This window comes from Elephantulus edwardii, unplaced genomic scaffold, assembly GCF_000299155.1.
Source record: "Elephantulus edwardii isolate Elephantulus edwardi_28Jun2011 unplaced genomic scaffold, EleEdw1.0 scaffold00307, whole genome shotgun sequence".
NCBI lineage: Eukaryota > Metazoa > Chordata > Mammalia > Macroscelidea > Macroscelididae > Elephantulus > Elephantulus edwardii.
Window position 1 is genome coordinate 937,391 of NW_006400057.1, and position 18,200 is coordinate 955,590.

The 18,200-nt window shown below is 37.6% G+C and overlaps 1 protein-coding gene and 1 pseudogene across 1 annotated transcript in view; both read left to right on the top strand.

The window, feature by feature from the left end:
• MIB1 (mindbomb E3 ubiquitin protein ligase 1) overlaps window positions 1-18,200 on the top strand; it is a 157,222-nt gene that overhangs the window by 49,348 nt on the left and 89,674 nt on the right. Inside the window, exons 5-9 of the mRNA XM_006901063.1 lie at window positions 5,066-5,132; window positions 6,597-6,801; window positions 12,327-12,510; window positions 13,495-13,639; window positions 16,700-16,833. Of these exons, the coding sequence (XP_006901125.1) occupies window positions 5,066-5,132; window positions 6,597-6,801; window positions 12,327-12,510; window positions 13,495-13,639; window positions 16,700-16,833 (735 nt within the window). The remainder of the gene's footprint in view (window positions 1-5,065; window positions 5,133-6,596; window positions 6,802-12,326; window positions 12,511-13,494; window positions 13,640-16,699; window positions 16,834-18,200) is intronic.
• Window positions 14,644-15,753, top strand: LOC102858336 (annotated as a pseudogene).

The following is an 18,200-nucleotide window of genomic DNA, read 5'->3' on the forward strand; positions in this document are numbered from 1 at the left end:
TATATATATATATAATGATCATATAGAGCTGATCTTTTGTAATGTTGGGTAGTTTATTTAGTAAAATGTAGAAAAATCTAGAGTTAATCTGTAAGCCTACTTCCTGGCATGGACAGTCTCAGAATCAGTTAGTTTGCTGTTTTCTGTTTTTATATGCAATGCTCTGATATTTCTCTGTTTTTCTCTCATATCATCAAGCTAGACTCACAGCTGATCCTTCATTGAGTTTCTGAGGCTGTAAATGGCACAGGAAGAGATTGCCCATCTTTCTCCTGCAAAGCCACTGATTAAAAAAAAAAGTAATAGAGTTTTTTTTCCTATGTTTTTAAATGGGATATTCATAATTTATAATTATTTATGTAGGATCATTTTGAATTAAGTGTATAGAACAACTGATCCCCTATTTTTTATACTCATGGCTCATCATTCAGCTATTGAATGTGGCTACTTAATTTATAGGGGGAAACTAGGCAAAATATTATAATGAAATGTGCAAAGAGCTGGAGTAGAAAATCAAAAGGGCCGAATTTGTTCAGCATTTCTTAAGTTGAAAGAAGTAAAAATAAATTCAGGCGAGGAATTGCAATGCTGAAGGATGCTATGGGCAGAATATTGAATGATTTTTAAGAAGCATTAAAAGCAGATGGAAGGAGTATACAGTCATTGTACCAAGAAGAATTGGCTGACAGAAAAATTTCAAGAAACAACATATGAGCAAGAGGCAATGGTGATGAAGGAGAAAGTTGCTGCTCCGAAGGACTTGGCAAAAATAAAGCCCCAAGAGTTGATGGAATACCAGTTGATGTATGTCAGCAAGCAGATGCTGCCCTGCATGTGCTCATCAAGTTGCACCAAGAAATCTGGAGGACAACTACTTGCCTAACTGATTGGAAGAGATCCATTTTTATTCCCATTAAAAAAAAAGGTGAACTGACAGAGTGTGGAAATTAACATATAATATTGCTAATTTCACACACTAACAAAATCCTGCTGAAGATTATCCAGAAAAGATTTCAACAGTGCATTGATAGAGAACTACCGAAAATACAGGCTGGCTTTAGAAGAGGCTGCGGCACTAGGGGCATTACTGCCAATGCCAGATGGATCTTGGTAGAAAGCAGAGAATACCAGAAGAATGTCTATCTGTGTTTCATTGACTGTGCAAAGGCATTTGACTGTGTGGATCACAATAAATTGTGGCTAACCTTGAGGAAAATTGGAATCTCAAAACACTTGATTGTACTTATACAAAATCTATACTTGGACCAAGAAGCAGTCCTCAGAACAGAGTAAGGAAACACTGCATGGTTCAAAATCAAGAAAGGAGTGCATCAGGGATGCATCCTGTCCCCGTACGTTTTCAACCTGTATGCAGAACAGATCATTCAGGAAGCAGGGCTTTATGAGGAGGAGTGTGGCATCAAGATTGGAGGGAGATGCATTAACAACCTACGATATGCAAATGACACAATCTTGCTTGCTGAAACTAAAGAAGACTTGAAGCACTTGCTGCAAAAGGTCAAGGACTGTAGTCTTCAATATGGATTGAAGCTCACATCAAGAAGACAAAGATTCTCACCACTGGGCTGATTGGCAGCACCATAATAGATGGTGAAGAGATTGGGATTGTTAGCAATTACAGTTTGTTCGGATCCGCAACACTTTTAACATGAGCAGTCAGGAAATGAAAAGACAATTGCTTTGGGAAAATCTGCTGTCACAGACCTCTCCAGAGTGCTGAAGAGCAACAATGTCAGTCTGGGCACAAAGTTGCACCTAATCCAGGTCATGGTTTTCTCAGTTACTTGTGCTTCAGAAAGTTGGACAATGACTAAGGATGATGGAAGAAGAATAGATGCCTTTAAGTTGTGCTGGAGGAGTCTTTAACATACCATGGACTGCCAAGAAAACAAATTGATCTGTCTTGAAGAGTAAAACCAAGTCTATCCTTGGAGGCTAGGATTTTGAAGCTCTACCTCACTTATTTTGGGCATGTCGCCAGGAGAGATCAGTCCTTGGAAAAGGACATTATGATTGCAAGGGTGGATGGACAGCGCAATAGAGGGAGACCCCAGATGAGTTGGATTGATACAGTAACTGGGGCAGTGGGGGTTGGTGTGATAGAATTAGTGAGACTGGCTCAGGACAAGAGAAAGCTTCAGAGCTGCTGTACATAGGGTCATAATAGCATTCTATGACAGGTTTGGAAGCAGGAGTGGCATCCACTTCCTAAAAAACTTGACTCCAGAAATTCTGTGAACTTTGGTAAATGTCGATAGTTGTAGAGGGGCTTCAGGCCTGTTGTTCATGGGGTCGTTATGAGACATGTTCAACTCGGCGGCAATCAACAACAGCAGCAACAATTAAACATTATATTAATTCCAAAACTTTATTATTCTTCACAATATCTTTTAAATATACATTCTCCAAACAAAGAGGTTTTATTTTTAAACTTTTTTCCCCTTACTACTTTTTATACTCCTAATTAGGGGAAGGAAATATCTTACTGAACCCTTGTCTTAATTTCTCTGTTTGCGTTAAAAAACCAGCATGTGAAGTGAACTCTTACTTGCCAATTTTTATAATTTATATACCAGATATAAATAATGTGTAAGTGTATGTAATAAATAGGATACTTCTGCACATTGCGGTCACATGATTTGTAAAAAAAGGAAATTTAACGCATTCATGATTTGCATAAAAATGACATGTCACCTCAAACTCGAGTGACCCAGTGTACAATGGAGTGAAACCCTGCTCAATCCTGTGTCATTCTCATGATCTCTTCTGTGCTTCATTATTGTTGTCATCATGCCTTTCTGTTTCATTGGGGATCTTTCCCTTCACTGACCTTCTGATTTTCCAAGAACTGGTTGCTACCAGATAGCATGCCCAATGTACGATGCATTTTCACCATCCTTGCTTCTAAGGTGCACAATATCTCTCTTCTCTTCCAAGACAGATTTGTTTTTCTAGCAGTCTTTAGTATATTTAATACACTTCACCAATGCCATAATAGAAAGGTATCATTTCTTTGGTTTTCCTTAGTCGTTGTCCAACTTTCACATGCATATGAACTCAAACTTAGCTTAGACCTATCGGCATTGAATTGGAACAGAGTGCTACATCTTTCTCCTTTGACTGACTGCGTGGATTTTTTTCTGTCTGTCTTTTGACATCAGGGGATGGTGTCATCAAGATTCTTTATGATGGGCTTGAGTATGTCATAGTTGATGAGGATGGTACAGGATAAGGCACAGACCCATTGTTCATAGGGTGAGTCATGGTATATGTAATGAAACTTAATGACAACATTCAGTAAATATAATGAGCCTTGGTGGTGTAGTGCTTAATGTATAATCAAAATGGTGTTGATTTGAGTCCACCACCTGCTCAGAGGGAGAAGATGGACATTTTCCTTCAATAAAGATCTATACCCTCAAAAACCTGATGGAGAGTTTTTTTTTTTTAACTTGTTGCGTGCCGTTGAATAGGATCTGACTGGACTGGCACAGGAGGAGATTGCTCCTCCTTCTCCAGCGAAGCATCTGGTGTATTTGAACCACTAGCCTTTGGGATTGCGGTGCAGAGTTTTGCCACTAGGCCACCAGAGGTCCCTTGTTTCTTTCCTTTTTGAAATTTTACCACCACCACAGCCTCTTTATCCAAGAACTTAAAGAGTAATTTGTTTTCTTATAAAAGCTAGGTGGGAAGGAATTTCTGTTAGTTGAGCTTTGTTAACTCATAGGCAGTGCCTCTAGAGGTTCGTGTCCATCAGTGGCTCCATGAGCAATCTTCTCCCTTACTATTTACAGCCTCTGAAACCTGCTGGAGGCTCAGCTAGGAATCGCTTCTAACTCAACAGTGATGAATTTGAAGTTAATGGTAAAGGATTAAAAAAGATTAGAAATATTAACAAAACAAGAAATTAATGGTTTTAGTTTTTCACTTTATACTTTGTGATTTGCTTTATTGCGGGCATTTATTTTACTTCTTGCCTTCATTTCTCTTAATTTATAAAACAAATTAATGCCTGCCTTGTTTATTTTACAAAACTAAAATGATAAATGAGTTGAAAATTTTTTTCTTTTGTGGAAGTTATCTGTAAAATAGTGACTGTTTCGCTCATTTTAAATACTAGCCATTTGTTGTAATCCTTCTTTAGTTTATTTTGGAGTTGGAATGCTTAAGATTCAGTTATTTTATTAGTGAACATAGGAGACTCTGATCAAAAAGGTGAGGGAAGGCAGAACAGAATTTCAAGTTTTTATGGATCCTACCTAACCTTCTGGAACTGTGGAGACTGGATGAACTCCTGAAATTTTGTGCTCTAAGATAATCCAGAAATAGCCCCATAAATATTCTTCAAGTCAAGCAGTACTTTAGCTTACCTAGTAATAAAATATCTGCCTTGGGCATTATGCCCTTTTAAGAATTGCCTGTATGGGATCAAATTGACAGCAGCAACTCAACTGAAAGGTTAAATTGGAAACTTAATGGGCAGTGCATTTCTGTTGGCGAGGAACTACTCAGAAGAGATTGAGAATAGTTGTACAACTCTTTTTTTTTTAGTTGTACAACTCTTAAGAATATAAACAATGTCACTGAGTTGTATGTGTAAAATTATTGAATTGTGGTAACTTTTGCCTGATATTTTTAACATTCAGACTTTTAATTTTAAGATACAAATAAAAGTTTAAAATAATAAGATATGATCTATTTAAAGATTAGCCTTATTTGTTGTTTATTAAAGATATTTCCTAGATACACCAATGTATTTCTTTTCAAACAACGAATATTGAATGTCATGATTAAGGAACCCAAAATCATAGAATAGAAATGTGCCTCCCACCCCTAATTCATGCTTGCTTCTAACCTGTGATTGTCTATGGTTGAATTTATAGTTTTTGAGAGGTAGACTTGAAAGCAGTATTTAGTGTGACTGTTAACCCAAAGCTACCCTTGACTTTTGTTAAAGATGTGTTTTCAGTTAGCATTTTTGCCTATTTCAGGTATTGAGCCATACTTGATGTTTTAATTGGTAATTTTTCTCATTTTTTCTCAGTCTGATCTGAAGTGTGTTCAGGATGCCAAAGGTGGTTCTTTCTACAGAGATCACTGCCCTGTCCTTGGTGAGTTAGCTGGCAACAGAAAAGAACTAAAACTTGGGGCAATCACACAGAATCAGTGAAGTGGTTCGAAGTCAGCTTTTAAAAAAATACTCATTACCATTGAAATGGCTTACTTTTCAACTTTTATTTTGACTCATAAACTATTTGTTCCTTTTTTGTGGTTTATTTAAACTCAGAGCTGTAACATCTACACTTACATGTGTTAATATATATTTGAAACAGATGTTTTAGCTAAATTTATTGAATAATTTGAGTTAGTCTTTATCAGTCAATATTGTATTTCATATGCAGTTTAGATTAGAGGTAGGAGAAAGATGAGCAGTCTCCTCCCATATACTTTACTGCCTCTGGAAACACACTGGATGATCAGCTATGGGCCAGTTACAACTCATGGCACATAACAATAACAAGAAGAACAACATTTAGAGTAAAATGCCCTGGTGGCGCAGTGGTCACAGATTCGCTGCTAACCAGAAAGCTGATTCAAACCTGTGTGCTCTGTGTGAAAAAGTTAAGACAGCCTGTTTCTATAGAGATTTACAGCCTTGGAAGTCTTATGAGCAGATCTCTGCCCTTTAAGATCACTGTCACTTCAAATTTATTTGATGGCAGTGGGAATGAGGAGTTGAGAATGGGGTGAGATGATTTAGACTGATAAATTCCTTAGACTGTAAAATTGGCTTCTCAATAAAATACCAACTCCAAGGTCAAGGTAAGAGAGTAAATATAATTTCATGTGTCATAAAAAGATACTAAAAAATCCAGAACTATCTTCAGTTTTTTAGATTTTTTAACTATTGCCAAGGTGAGCGTGTATGTCGTCTTTTGTACTGTGAACGAATGTGTCTGTACTGATTTCTTGGACTATACTGTTGTGTGTGTTAGTTTAAAGGAAATACCTATGTTTGTAAGATTTCTATTTCTTTTCTGTTTAGAAAGACTTTTTTTTGTTTTTCAGGAGAAAAGTGCAGAATCAATGTTTATTCAGAACACTGATTTTTAGTGTCTTATTATTCATCCTTTATCCCAGAACTAACTTTTGAAAATAATTTAGGGAATGGGCTTTGAAATACCAAAAAATGTTCTTAAGTATTTATTTAAAAATAGTTTTAAGTCCTTCATTGTCTAGTTATTGTGGCACAGATGCAGTGATAGTGAACAAGCCACCAAAGTAGAAATGTTAATGTTTTCAGCATTCAGAATCCTGTGTCTGTCATGTGTTTGCATAGTCTTGAAGATTCTATACCTGTTCAGTTTGTTGTAAATGATCATACTGGGATTTTTAGTTTTATTTTTATTTTCTTTCGTTAAGCTCTTTATTATAATGCAATTTTAAAACATTTTAATAGTAGTCATTAGCTAAGATGTTAAATTTGCTTGTTTTCATTTAAAAATACTGTCATTTTCTGGTGTTACTGTCACTTGTGTATGGTTGAGTTCATCAATATCCCTCTGTTTTTCCAGGGGAGCAAAATGGTAACAGGAACCCTGGGGGATTACAGATCGGTGACCTGGTAAATATAGACCTGGAGCTGGAGATCGTGCAGTCCTTGCAGCATGGTCACGGAGGGTGGACTGATGGCATGTTTGAGACCCTCACTACAACTGGAACCGTTTGTGGCATTGATGAAGATCATGACATTGTTGTACAGTATCCAAGTGGCAATAGGTGGGTGATATTACTCTTTAGTGATTAATGGCAGATAGACTTGGTAGGTAGAGCATTGCAGAAAGTTAAAGATTAGTAAATGATTATAACCAAAGACTCATTAAAGCTAGTTCTTAAATAGGAAGAAATCCAGAGTTTATTGTTATGATGAAACACTTACCAAGAACTTTGTATTTTTGTGGGAATTTTTATGAGAATATTTACAATAAATTGTTTGATACTTTTATTTTTTTCCAGTTTGTTTGAGGACACATTGATCATATATGTTGAAAGTAATTTGCCACTAATCTCAAGGAATGTGGTTAGAACTACAGACTGCTGTGATTTAGGTGTTATAATCTGATTCTGTAGACTTAACACCTTGGAAACTTTATGAGGCAATTCTAGTCTGTCCTGTAGGATCTCTCTGAGTTGGAATTGATCCCTTTTTTTTTAAACTAGTTTATTTACAAAACTTTGGTACAAATTTGAACAAATTCTTTCAATTTCCCTCCACCCCCACCCATCAAATTGTACAATCCAATGATTAATCCCCTCTTCCCCCTGTACATCCACATCCTTCTGCTTCCAGCCTCTCCCACCCATCCTGGGTCCTTATACTCCTTCTACAATAATGGTCTTATACAATATTTATCCTTGTGGGACTGAGTTAGTTCACTCAGCATAATGCTCTCCAGTCTCTCTCAAGCTAGGTAATAATTTACAAAGTTATTGCTCCTGTGTGCGGCATATTATTCCACTGTGTGAATATACCATAATTTCCCAAGCCATTCGCTTGTAGTTGGACATTTGAACAGTTTCCATGTTCTTGCGATGGTGAATAATGCTGTTATGAACATTGGTGTGCAAATCTCAGTTTGTGCCTCAGTTCTCATATTCTCAGGATATATTCCAAGTAGTAGAATAGCTGGGTCATATGGAATTTCTCTGTTCAGCTTTTTGAGGAAGCGCCAAACTGCCTTCCGGAACGGTTGCACCATTTTACAATCCCACCAATAATGTCTAAGAGTTCCTGTCTTGCCACATCCTCTCCAGCATCTTTTACTTGCTGCCCTGTTAAACATTGCCACTCTTACTGGCGTGATATGGTACCTCATTGTGGTTTTGATTTGCATCTCTTTTATTGTCAGTGATTTGGAGCATTTCTTCATGTGTCTGTTTGCCATTCAAATATCCTCTCTGAAAATTATTTCCATGTCTTTACACAGAAAATCCCAATGACTCAACAAAAAAAACTGTTAGAGTTAATAGATCAATTTAGTGGAGTGACAGGATATAAGATCAATATCTAAAAATCAATAGAATTCCTCTACAGTAACAAAGAGAAGTCAGAGATGGAAATAAAGAAAGCAGTACCATTTACAATAGCCAACCACAAATTGAGGTACTTGCGAGTGAATGTAACTAGAGATACAGGAGACCTATACAAAGAAAACTAAGTGCATTTCTGAAAGACACAATAAAAGACCTAAAGAAATGGAAAAATGTGCCCTGTTAATGGATAGGAAGACTTACTATGCTGAAAATGATAATCCTACCAAAGGCAGTTTACATGGTCAGTGCAATTTCAATCCAGATACCAAATCCATTTTTCGAGTTAGAATTGATTCTGTGACATTGACCTTTTTGTGTAGTTCTATTTGTAATGGACTATGTCGATTCTTTGTGAATGGGAAACTTGATCAACTCCGTCCATTTTACCAGTGTGATTTCTTGATAGCACAGCTCTCACTTGTCACATATATATAAACACATGAATCCTTGTTAACAGTATAGAAATTGTATGCATTTCCTCACATTTGTTCCTTTATATTTATCACTTCCTTCTTGTAATATCTTCTCCTCTTCCACCTTCTCTGAATTGACCTTTTTTTATTCTGTAATTCTGAGCTCTTACACTTGGGAGTCTCTTCTTTCCTCCTCCTTGCTATGCATGTATGGGCTATTTGCCTCTTTAAATCTTTCATTTATTGGCCATTAAGATGGTTAGATATTCTTCCCTCAGGCTTCTGAGTTCCTTGAAATCTCCCATAGCACCAAAATATATCTCCTTTTTATATTTTAAAGAAAAAGTGAAACTTGAATGCTTCTCGAAGCTAATTGACTTGTTCATAAAAAAAAACAAAACACTTAGAGGTCTTTGAAGAGGATTGGAATGTGAAAAATTAACTATAAAAGTATAGAACTGTGATTGGTTGTCAGCATTAGGTCTAAATGTCTAGACTACAAATGTTTCAATGCAGAAAAACATTAACAATATTGCATACTCTTAAAAATCTTTACAAGCTGGGAAAATAAGGGAATTTCCTCAGGCTGACCAAAGATATTTATGAAAAAATCTATAGTTTTTCAAACTTATACTACTCTAATACTTAATAAACTTATACTGTTTTCATACTTAATAATGAAAGCTTTTATAAGTACTAGAATATAAGTGATATTTATTTTCCCTAATGTTAGGTTAGGAATGTTTTCTCTCTCCATTTTAATTTACCATTAGAGGTAAATAATGCCAGTTATACAAGAAATAGAAGGTAGAAGTAATGGAAAGGAAGAGTGAAGCTCTGTGTAGTTATAGATGGTGTGGTTTTGTAGATAGGAAAATTAAAGGATTCAACAAAGCAAAGATTAGAATGAATAAATTGGTTTAGCAAGGTTATAGGATATAAGATCAGTATGAAAAAAATCAGTTGTATTTCTATACACTAACAATGAAAAATTTGAAAATGAAATTAAGATAATTCCATTTACAACATTACAAATTTAGGAAAAGATGTGAAAGCTATAAAGAATTGTTGAAATAAATGCCCAGATACATAAAGGAAGGAGATTCTATTTTAAACAAGATAGGAGAACAGACAGGTTTGTCCTGGAGAGGGTGAAACCAGGCTGCTTCTTGGAGGCAAGGCTTTTGAAGCTTTGTCTGACTTAATTTGGGCATGTTGCAAGGAGAGGAAGACCCTCTATGAGATAGATCAATTCAGTGACTAGGGTAATGGGATAGGTGTGTCAGAGACAGTAAGATTGTCACAGGATAGAGCAGGGTTCAGAGCTGTTGTACATAGGATTGCTATAAGTTGCAAGCACGTATCAACAACAACAAATCTTTATCAGAAGATAAAATGTTAAAATGTGTTAAATATTTTGTTTTTGTTTGGAAATTGTTAAGCTACCTTTCTAGGCAGAGGGAGCGATTTGAGTAAATACTTTCAAATTCACATACTGTTGTTATGATGTGTTGTTCAGTTGCCTGCGTGTGACTCATAGTGACCCTCCGTACAACAGCCTTAACCCCCGCTCCGTACTGTGCCAATCCCATCACTGAATCAATCTATCTCATTGAGGGTCTTCCTCTCCTGCTCTGGCCCTTCATCCTCCCAAATATGACATCCATCTCCAGGGACTGGTCTTGCCTAGCAACATGTTCAAAGTATGTCAGATGGAGCTTCAGAATCCTTGCCTCCAAGGAGCAGCTTGCTCTCACTCTCTCTAGGACGAACCTGTTTGCTCTCCTAGCATATTCAGTACTCTGCTTCAGCACCACAGCTCAAAGACATCAATTCTCCTTCTATCATCCCAACTTTCTAATGCATAACAAGTAATTGTGAAGACCATGACCTGTATCAGGTGAACCTTAGTCTCTAGTCTGACATCTTTGCTCTTCAGTACTTTGGAGAGGTCTCTCACAGTAGACTTTCCTAGTGCAATTTATCTTTTTATTTCCTGGCTGCTGGTACCAAGAGTGTTGATTGTAGAGCCAAGCAAACTGAAGCTGCTAACAGTCTCAGTCCCTTCACCATCTATCATGATGCTGCTAGTTGGCCCAGTGGTGAGAATCTTTGTGTTCTTGATGTTGAGCTTCAATCCATATTGAAGGCTTCAGTCTTTGACCTTCTGCAGCAAGTGCTTCAGGTCCTCCTCAGTTTCAGCAGGCAGGATTGTGTCTTCTGCATAATGCAGAATGCTGATGAATCTACCTCCAGTCCTGATGCCACATTTCTCCTCACAGAGCCCAGCCTCCCAGATAATCTGTTCAGCATATAGATTGAAAAACTATGGAGATAGGACATATGCCTGGCGTACACCCTTTCTAATTTTGAACCTTGCAGTGTTTCCTTGTTCTGTTCTGATGACGGCCTCCTCGTCCAAGTATAGGCTACACATAAGCACAATCAAGTGTTCTGGGATTCCTGTTCTTCTCAGAGTCAGCCACAGTAGTTTAAAAAAACAAACACACACAAAGGTTATATTGAAAAAACTTAGCTAAAAAACTTAGCTAACCAGGGAACTCTTTGTGGAGTGCATTATGGGACTTTGGGGAAATGATGTGCTTTATGTTGTGATATATCACTCTCATGGAATGTGAATTAGTAATTTAAATGATAGTTATGAAGATAGTTTTAACATGGAATTTACTTTAGTTAAGAAGTTGGAATCAAAATTTGTTGTAATAAAACTAAAATTCCCATCTTGGAAAATTAAAGTAAATGAAATTTTTAGCCATTAGATTGATTGTGGGTTGTGGAAATGACAATTTTTAGAGAAACTTGTATCTAATTCAGAATTGTAAACAATTACATACTTTGTGGAAGTCCCACTTTTAAGAATGAATCTTTAATGGCCTACTGATCCCATGTGCTCAAAGATGTACATACAGTACTATACAGAACATCCCTGTGATAGTGAGAACTTAGAAAAACCTTTATGTAACAGTTGATAGAATAGTTAAATATGCAGTGTGCATTCATGCTGTGAATACTCTATAACTATTCTAGTGAATGAAGTAGATTGATCTGTGTGACATTTAGAAAAAAATATTCCAATATGAATTCTTGGAGAAAAAAAAGATGCCACAGAATAATAAGTATAGTGATTCTGTTTAATTAATGAAGACTGTTTAGTTAATAAAGACTGTTAATCTTTATGTTACAGTTACCAGTTATCACATCAATAGAATATTTGCACTGGTCTTTTAAAGTGGTTTTCATTGAGGCAGAGACTGGTGTTCCAGGTGTGTGAAACACAAGTTTTGCTTTATGTGTTTCTGAAATATTTGAATTTTCTTTTATTTGATTTTTAAACAATTGTGATTTTAATGAAAAATTACAGAAAGGTTGCGTTTTCATTCATTCATTGTTACACATTTTCCTCTCTCCTTTCCCCAATATTTGAATTTTTAACAAGGGACTTTTATTACTCTTAACTCTAATAACGGGTAACAATAAAGCAAAATCAAACATACCATCATGGGAGACTAAGTCTTGAGATTTATTAGAATACTAATATTTATATTAGGATGACTCTTTGACTTAATGTATATATTAAAATGATATTTTAATTCATTAATTAAAATTAATAATAATACTAATAATTTAATTTGTTAAAAAGGTGTAATTGCAAAGAATTGTGTTACTCTTTTGAGTTATTATAACCTTTGTCTCCCTGGATTTGGCGCATACCTCAGTTTGTTTTATCAATACCAAGCAAGTGTTTCCGTTTTGTGTGTTCTGGTTTTGTTCTTGTAGGTGGACCTTCAATCCTGCTGTCCTCACAAAAGCGAATGTTGTCCGAAGTGGGGATGCGGCCCAGGGTGCTGAAGGAGGCACCTCTCAGTTTCAAGTGGGTGATCTTGTACAAGTGTGCTATGATCTGGAAAGAATTAAACTTCTACAGAGAGGGCATGGAGAGTGGGCTGAAGCGATGCTTCCAGTAAGCATATGTAAAATAGTTTTTGACTAGAAATTGTATGATTAGTTTTTAAAAAGTAAATGAATTTTAAAAGTATTTGCATAAACCTTCCTACTATTGTACTTTTTTGTGGAAAGCTACTAGTACCTTTGTTTTTTTAGTTTGTTCTAATGAATTAGTCTGAGACAGTTCAGAAAGGACTGTAGGTAACAGTTTTGAGAATATGTAATTGTTTATAATGGAATGTAAAATCTGTGTGTAAGGTAGTAGAGACTTTCAGGATACTCAGCCTGCTTTTCTCTGGGTCCGCAGTGTACCTCCCTCTGGACTAAATCACCAGAGCAGCTGGTGCTTCTCTTTATTCCATTTATATGTAATAAGCATGCTATTTCAATACTCGTTTATGTTTTTAATCAGAAATAATTCTTCAAAAGATTTAAACATAGATAGATCTTGAACCCTTTTCAGATTAAGCAGTTTCTCCCGCCTCCCCCACCCCCCATTTGAGTGAAGGCTTAGAAATAATTGGTTTTTCAGACATATATAGACATTTGGTTTTATAACTTTAATTGCCACTGATTAATGTAGTTAATGAATTGCATTGTCTGTTCAACTCCATATTATGTGTTATCTGTCCTTTATCCCAATTAGTTTTTTCCCCCAAAATTATATTTTGTTAATGTAGGTTTGATTGATGATGAATTCAAATTCAGTAATATTTGAGCTGTTAATAGTCAAATTATGTTCCGGGAGATAATTTAAAAGAATTGTTGAATATTAAAAGCAAAGATGAATAAGATGAGTTTCATCATGATTTTATTTTTTTGTGGGAGTTGTGTTTATTAAATTTTTTATAGAGATATTCCTTTAAAGTTTATCCCTAATTAATAACTCATTTAAATAGGGCTGTAACTAACATTAAAAAAAACCCCAAACACACACTGGTAATTGGTCTTATGGTATATATGTTAGACTTAAAAACATTAACAAAATTGTTCTTTAAAGACTCTAGGTAAAGTTGGCCGAGTACAACAGATTTATTCAGACAGTGATTTAAAAGTGGAAGTTTGTGGAACGTCTTGGACGTATAACCCAGCAGCGGTTTCCAAGGTAGCATCTGCAGGATCTGCCATTAGCAATGCATCTGGTGGTATGTTTTAATTTTTTTAAAAAGTAGTATTGTCTACATTGGAATCTTTGCTGATTCTCAAAATTCTCACATGGTTAATACAGTTTGTGTTCTTGGCTTACTCTCAGATCATATAGCCTCATTTTAATAGTACTTTTAAAATTTTTACTGAAGGATTTGTTCTCTTCCCACTTTGTCCCCCACAATAAACAGCCCTTGTTCTGGTTGAGGTATCCCCTGGAAAAGTTTCAAAAAATATGTGCTTTTTCTGAACATACCAACAGATCTCCATGAAATTCAGCAGTTTTAGTCAGAACTTTTGTTATCTGCCAAGAAACTAAAGTGTAAAGTCTTATCCTACTTTTTCTTTTCTTCTTTAGTTTCTAGCATTATTGCTGACAGATGGCTTTCTTCCTTGATGTTTTTCTAAATCAGCCACATTTCTTTCTCTTAAAGTTCCTGCATATGCCATAGTGAGCAGATGTGTAGATATGCTGGGTGGTTGGATAGACTCATGTCTTTTATTCCTATGCCCCACGTTTATATTCACATAGATTATTCTAAAACAAATTTTAAGTTACTGGTGTATACAGTATTTTCCATAAGATAGAACCGTAACTGTAAATTGTTAGATATGAAAGAAAAATATTGAATGCTGTATTATTATTTTTTTTCTTTTTTTGTCATTTCTGTTACTTCTGCTCAGTATTTACTCTCCTGGTATAATTTACTAGAGGGCTTAAAGTTTTAATCAGGTAGCCTTCATCTTTCCCTTGAGCTCACCTGAAATTACAACAGGCTATCTGTACACAATAAAGGGTGAGAGGTGATTAATACCCTTCTCAAAAACAATGTGAACATGATGTTTACTTTTTGCTTCCCTTTTGATTCCTTTGCTTCCCAGTAAGGAAACCTATGAATTAAGGAGCTAAAGTTAGTGGCTTTTCTGTTGATCAATGGTATTTTAAAAAAATATCCCACTCGCGCTGCAGACCAGGCCACCTCCTTCAGCCTCCGTGCAGGAAATCACCACCGAGAACACCATGCCCTACCCATACCCAGCGCTGACCCCGGAGCAGAAGAAGGAGCTCTCTGACATCGCCCATCGCATCGTTGCTCTGGGCAAGGGCATCCTGGCCGCAGATGAGTCCACCGGAAGCATTGCCAAGCGCCTGCAGTCCATTGGAACCGAGAATACAGAGAATCGCCGCTTCTACTGCCAGCTCCTGCTGACCACCGATGACCACGTGAACCCCTGCATCGGGGGTGTCATCCTCTTCCATGAGACCCTCTACCAGAAGGCGGATGATGGGCGTCCCTTCCCCCAAGTCATCAAATCTAAGGGTGGTGTTGTGGGCATCAAGGTAGACAAGGGCGTGGTACCCCTGACAGGGACTAATGGCGAGACCACCACCCAAGGGCTGGACGGGCTGTCCGAGCGCTGTACCCAGTACAAGAAGGACGGAGCTGACTTTGCCAAGTGGCGCTGTGTGCTGAAGATTGGAGAGCACACCCCCTCAGCTCTTGCCATCATGGAAAATGCCAATGTGCTGGCCCGTTATGCCAGCATCTGCCAGCAGAATGGGATTGTGCCCATTGTGGAGCCTGAGATCCTCCCTGATGGTGACCATGACCTGAAACGCTGTCAGTATGTAACTGAGAAGGTGCTGGCTGCTGTCTACAAGGCTCTGAGTGACCACCACATCTACTTGGAAGGCACTTTGCTGAAGCCTAACATGGTAACCCCCGGCCATGCCTGCACACAGAAGTTTTCTCATGAGGAGATTGCCATGGCAACTGTTACAGCACTGTGCCGCACAGTGCCACCTGCTGTTACTGGGATCACCTTCCTGTCTGGAGGCCAGAGTGAGGAGGAGGCATCCATCAACCTCAATGCCATCAATAAGTGCCCCCTGCTGAAGCCATGGGCCCTGACCTTCTCCTATGGCCGAGCTCTGCAGGCCTCTGCATTGAAGGCCTGGGGTGGGAAGAAGGAGAATCTGAAGGCAGCCCAGGAAGAGTATATCAAGCGAGCCTTGGCCAACAGCCTCGCCTGCCAAGGAAAGTACACCCCAAGCGGTCAGGCCGGGGCCACAGCCAGCGAGTCCCTCTTCGTCTCTAACCATGCCTACTAAGTGGAGGTGTTCTGAGGCCACCCCCCTCGACACTCCAGACTCCAGCGCCCTCTTAGACTTAACACTTGAGAAGAAGGGCCTCATCTGGGGCTTCAGGCTGCTCCTTCCCATCACTCTTGCTGCCCTTGTGCTATTGGTGTGTGGTGGCGTCTCTGTTTGCTAACTCCATCACCTGTTCCAACCCACTGCCAATAAAAAACTAATTAAGGGGGGAAAAAAATAATCCCATGAAAGAGATTATGTAAATTTATCTCTTATTCTTACGTTTAAGATGATGACCATTTGAACTAAAAAATGGTTTGTCTCTAAAAGGATTTTCCCAGAGCCTGTAATGTTTCATGAACCATACCTTGGCTTTTGTAACATGATCAGTATCTATTTGAATTACCCTATTGCCATTAGAATTGAGTTCTGAGAGTCACTGTGATATGATACAGATCTGAAAGAAAACTGGTATCATTGAGCTATTTTCATTATTGTGTTCATAATATCTTTGGTATTTTTATTTGATAATATCTTGAACTGAAGACAGTAAGTAACTTGTACTGATTTAAGATTAGGATTTATAATTTGTAAAATAGGGGAAAATTATAGTATACATGGGCTTGAGTTTATTGGAGCTTGATAAACTAGTAATTATATGAATAATTATAGCATGATACCAAAGGAGAAAGCCCTAGTGGTCCTTGTCAGCTAATGGCATTGTGAACCCACGAGGCTCTCTGTGCGAGAAAGATGTGACAGTTGGCTTCCCGTGACTGTGATGAATTGATACTGATCTGGTAGCAATAGGATTTTTTTGGGGTTACATTCCAAAAGTAGATAATGAATAGTAGAAATTATAAAGTAGGAAAAGAATAGAAAAGCTAGATATATATAATGCTTATCTGTTAGCAGTTACATTTTAACATTCTCCTATTTAGTAGTTTTATTTGGTTCTTTACAGAAAGACTCTCCCAACTCTTGAAGAAATTATTTGAAACCCAAGAATCTGGTGACCTCAATGAAGAATTAGTTAAGGCTGCTGCCAATGGAGATGTTGCTAAGGTGGAAGATTTGCTAAAAAGACCAGATGTGGATGTAAGCATTTAAAAAATTATTTTATTAATTTTAATTATTAATTTAATTTAATTTTAATATTTTAAAGTATACATTATTGTTGTCGCCCATTTCTATGCCAAGCGCCTGGTGCTGAGCAGCTCATGGCACTGGAGGCCGGGGTGCTGCGCGCCAAGGACCACGCTGGAGGTGCTGGGCCTTGTACGAGTGTTGCTGTACACGCTCCGGGACGGCGTGGGGGGCTTGCCTGCCTTTCTGGAGAATTCCGTCATTGGGGCTGCTCAGGAGCAGCTGCTGGAAGCCCTGCAGGACCTGGGCTTGCTGGAGTCCAGATCCATTAAGGGCCTTAAGGTCTCAGCTCGCCACTAGAGACAGAGCATTCATGGGCCATGGGACATGATCTCAGGACTTGGCAGGAGCGGGGAGGGAGAAATGATGGTGATAGAAGTATAAGATGTGGGGTGTTTGGGGCTGAGTGTCCCTTCTTGCCTCCTGTGGACTGACAGCCTCAGGGCCGGATCATCCCAATAGCCCTGGCCGACTCAGTGCTTCCTCATCTCTGTACCTGCACACACTTGCAGCTTGGTACACCCTGTACCCTCTCCCCCAACAAAGCGTGCAAATATAGATTTGTCTACCCCCCCCCAAAAGTAAAATAGAGAATATAGAAAAATGCTTCAATATTCATTTTTACCATATATCCTAAAAATGGCTATTGCGTTTGTTTCACGTGCTTCCTTTTTTCCTGAAGCATAATCCAATCATTATTCTTCATTGTACATTGCTACAACACATTAAGATTTTCTGATTTAGTAGTATAATGTTTTTAATTTTGTAATTGCCAAAACATAACTTTTTTTTTTAATATCTAAGGCTTTTATGTTAGTGTCCTTTTGAAATATAATGTGTGATTTATTTCATAGTGTCATTTAAACATGTTGGCAAATCCTGTACAGTTTGTTTTATTTTATAACATGTACTTTTTCCTCTTTCCTTGTGAAAGTTGATTCTTTCTCAGTTTATAATATAAATGAATTAGAAATAATGCATTTTGCGCCTCTTCACATATTATGTTGTAATTTTCCCATTTATAAAACCTTATTTTACATTAACCACTTTAGTTCTAGCTTATCCATTGCCTTTAGTTTAGTTTCGTTTAGTGGTGGCCAGGAGATTGTGGTTGGAATGCCATTTGAGGTGTTGACACTAGTATAAGAGCTTTTATTGTCACATCTTGTATGTTGGTTTCTGAGTTTACTGAACAGTTTGGAGATCAGATCTTTAATTGTAAACTGTTGTTGTTGTTGTTATGTGCCATCGAGTCGTTTCCGACTCATAGCGACCCTATGCACAACAGCTCTAAACCCTGCTCTATCCTGCGCCAACCG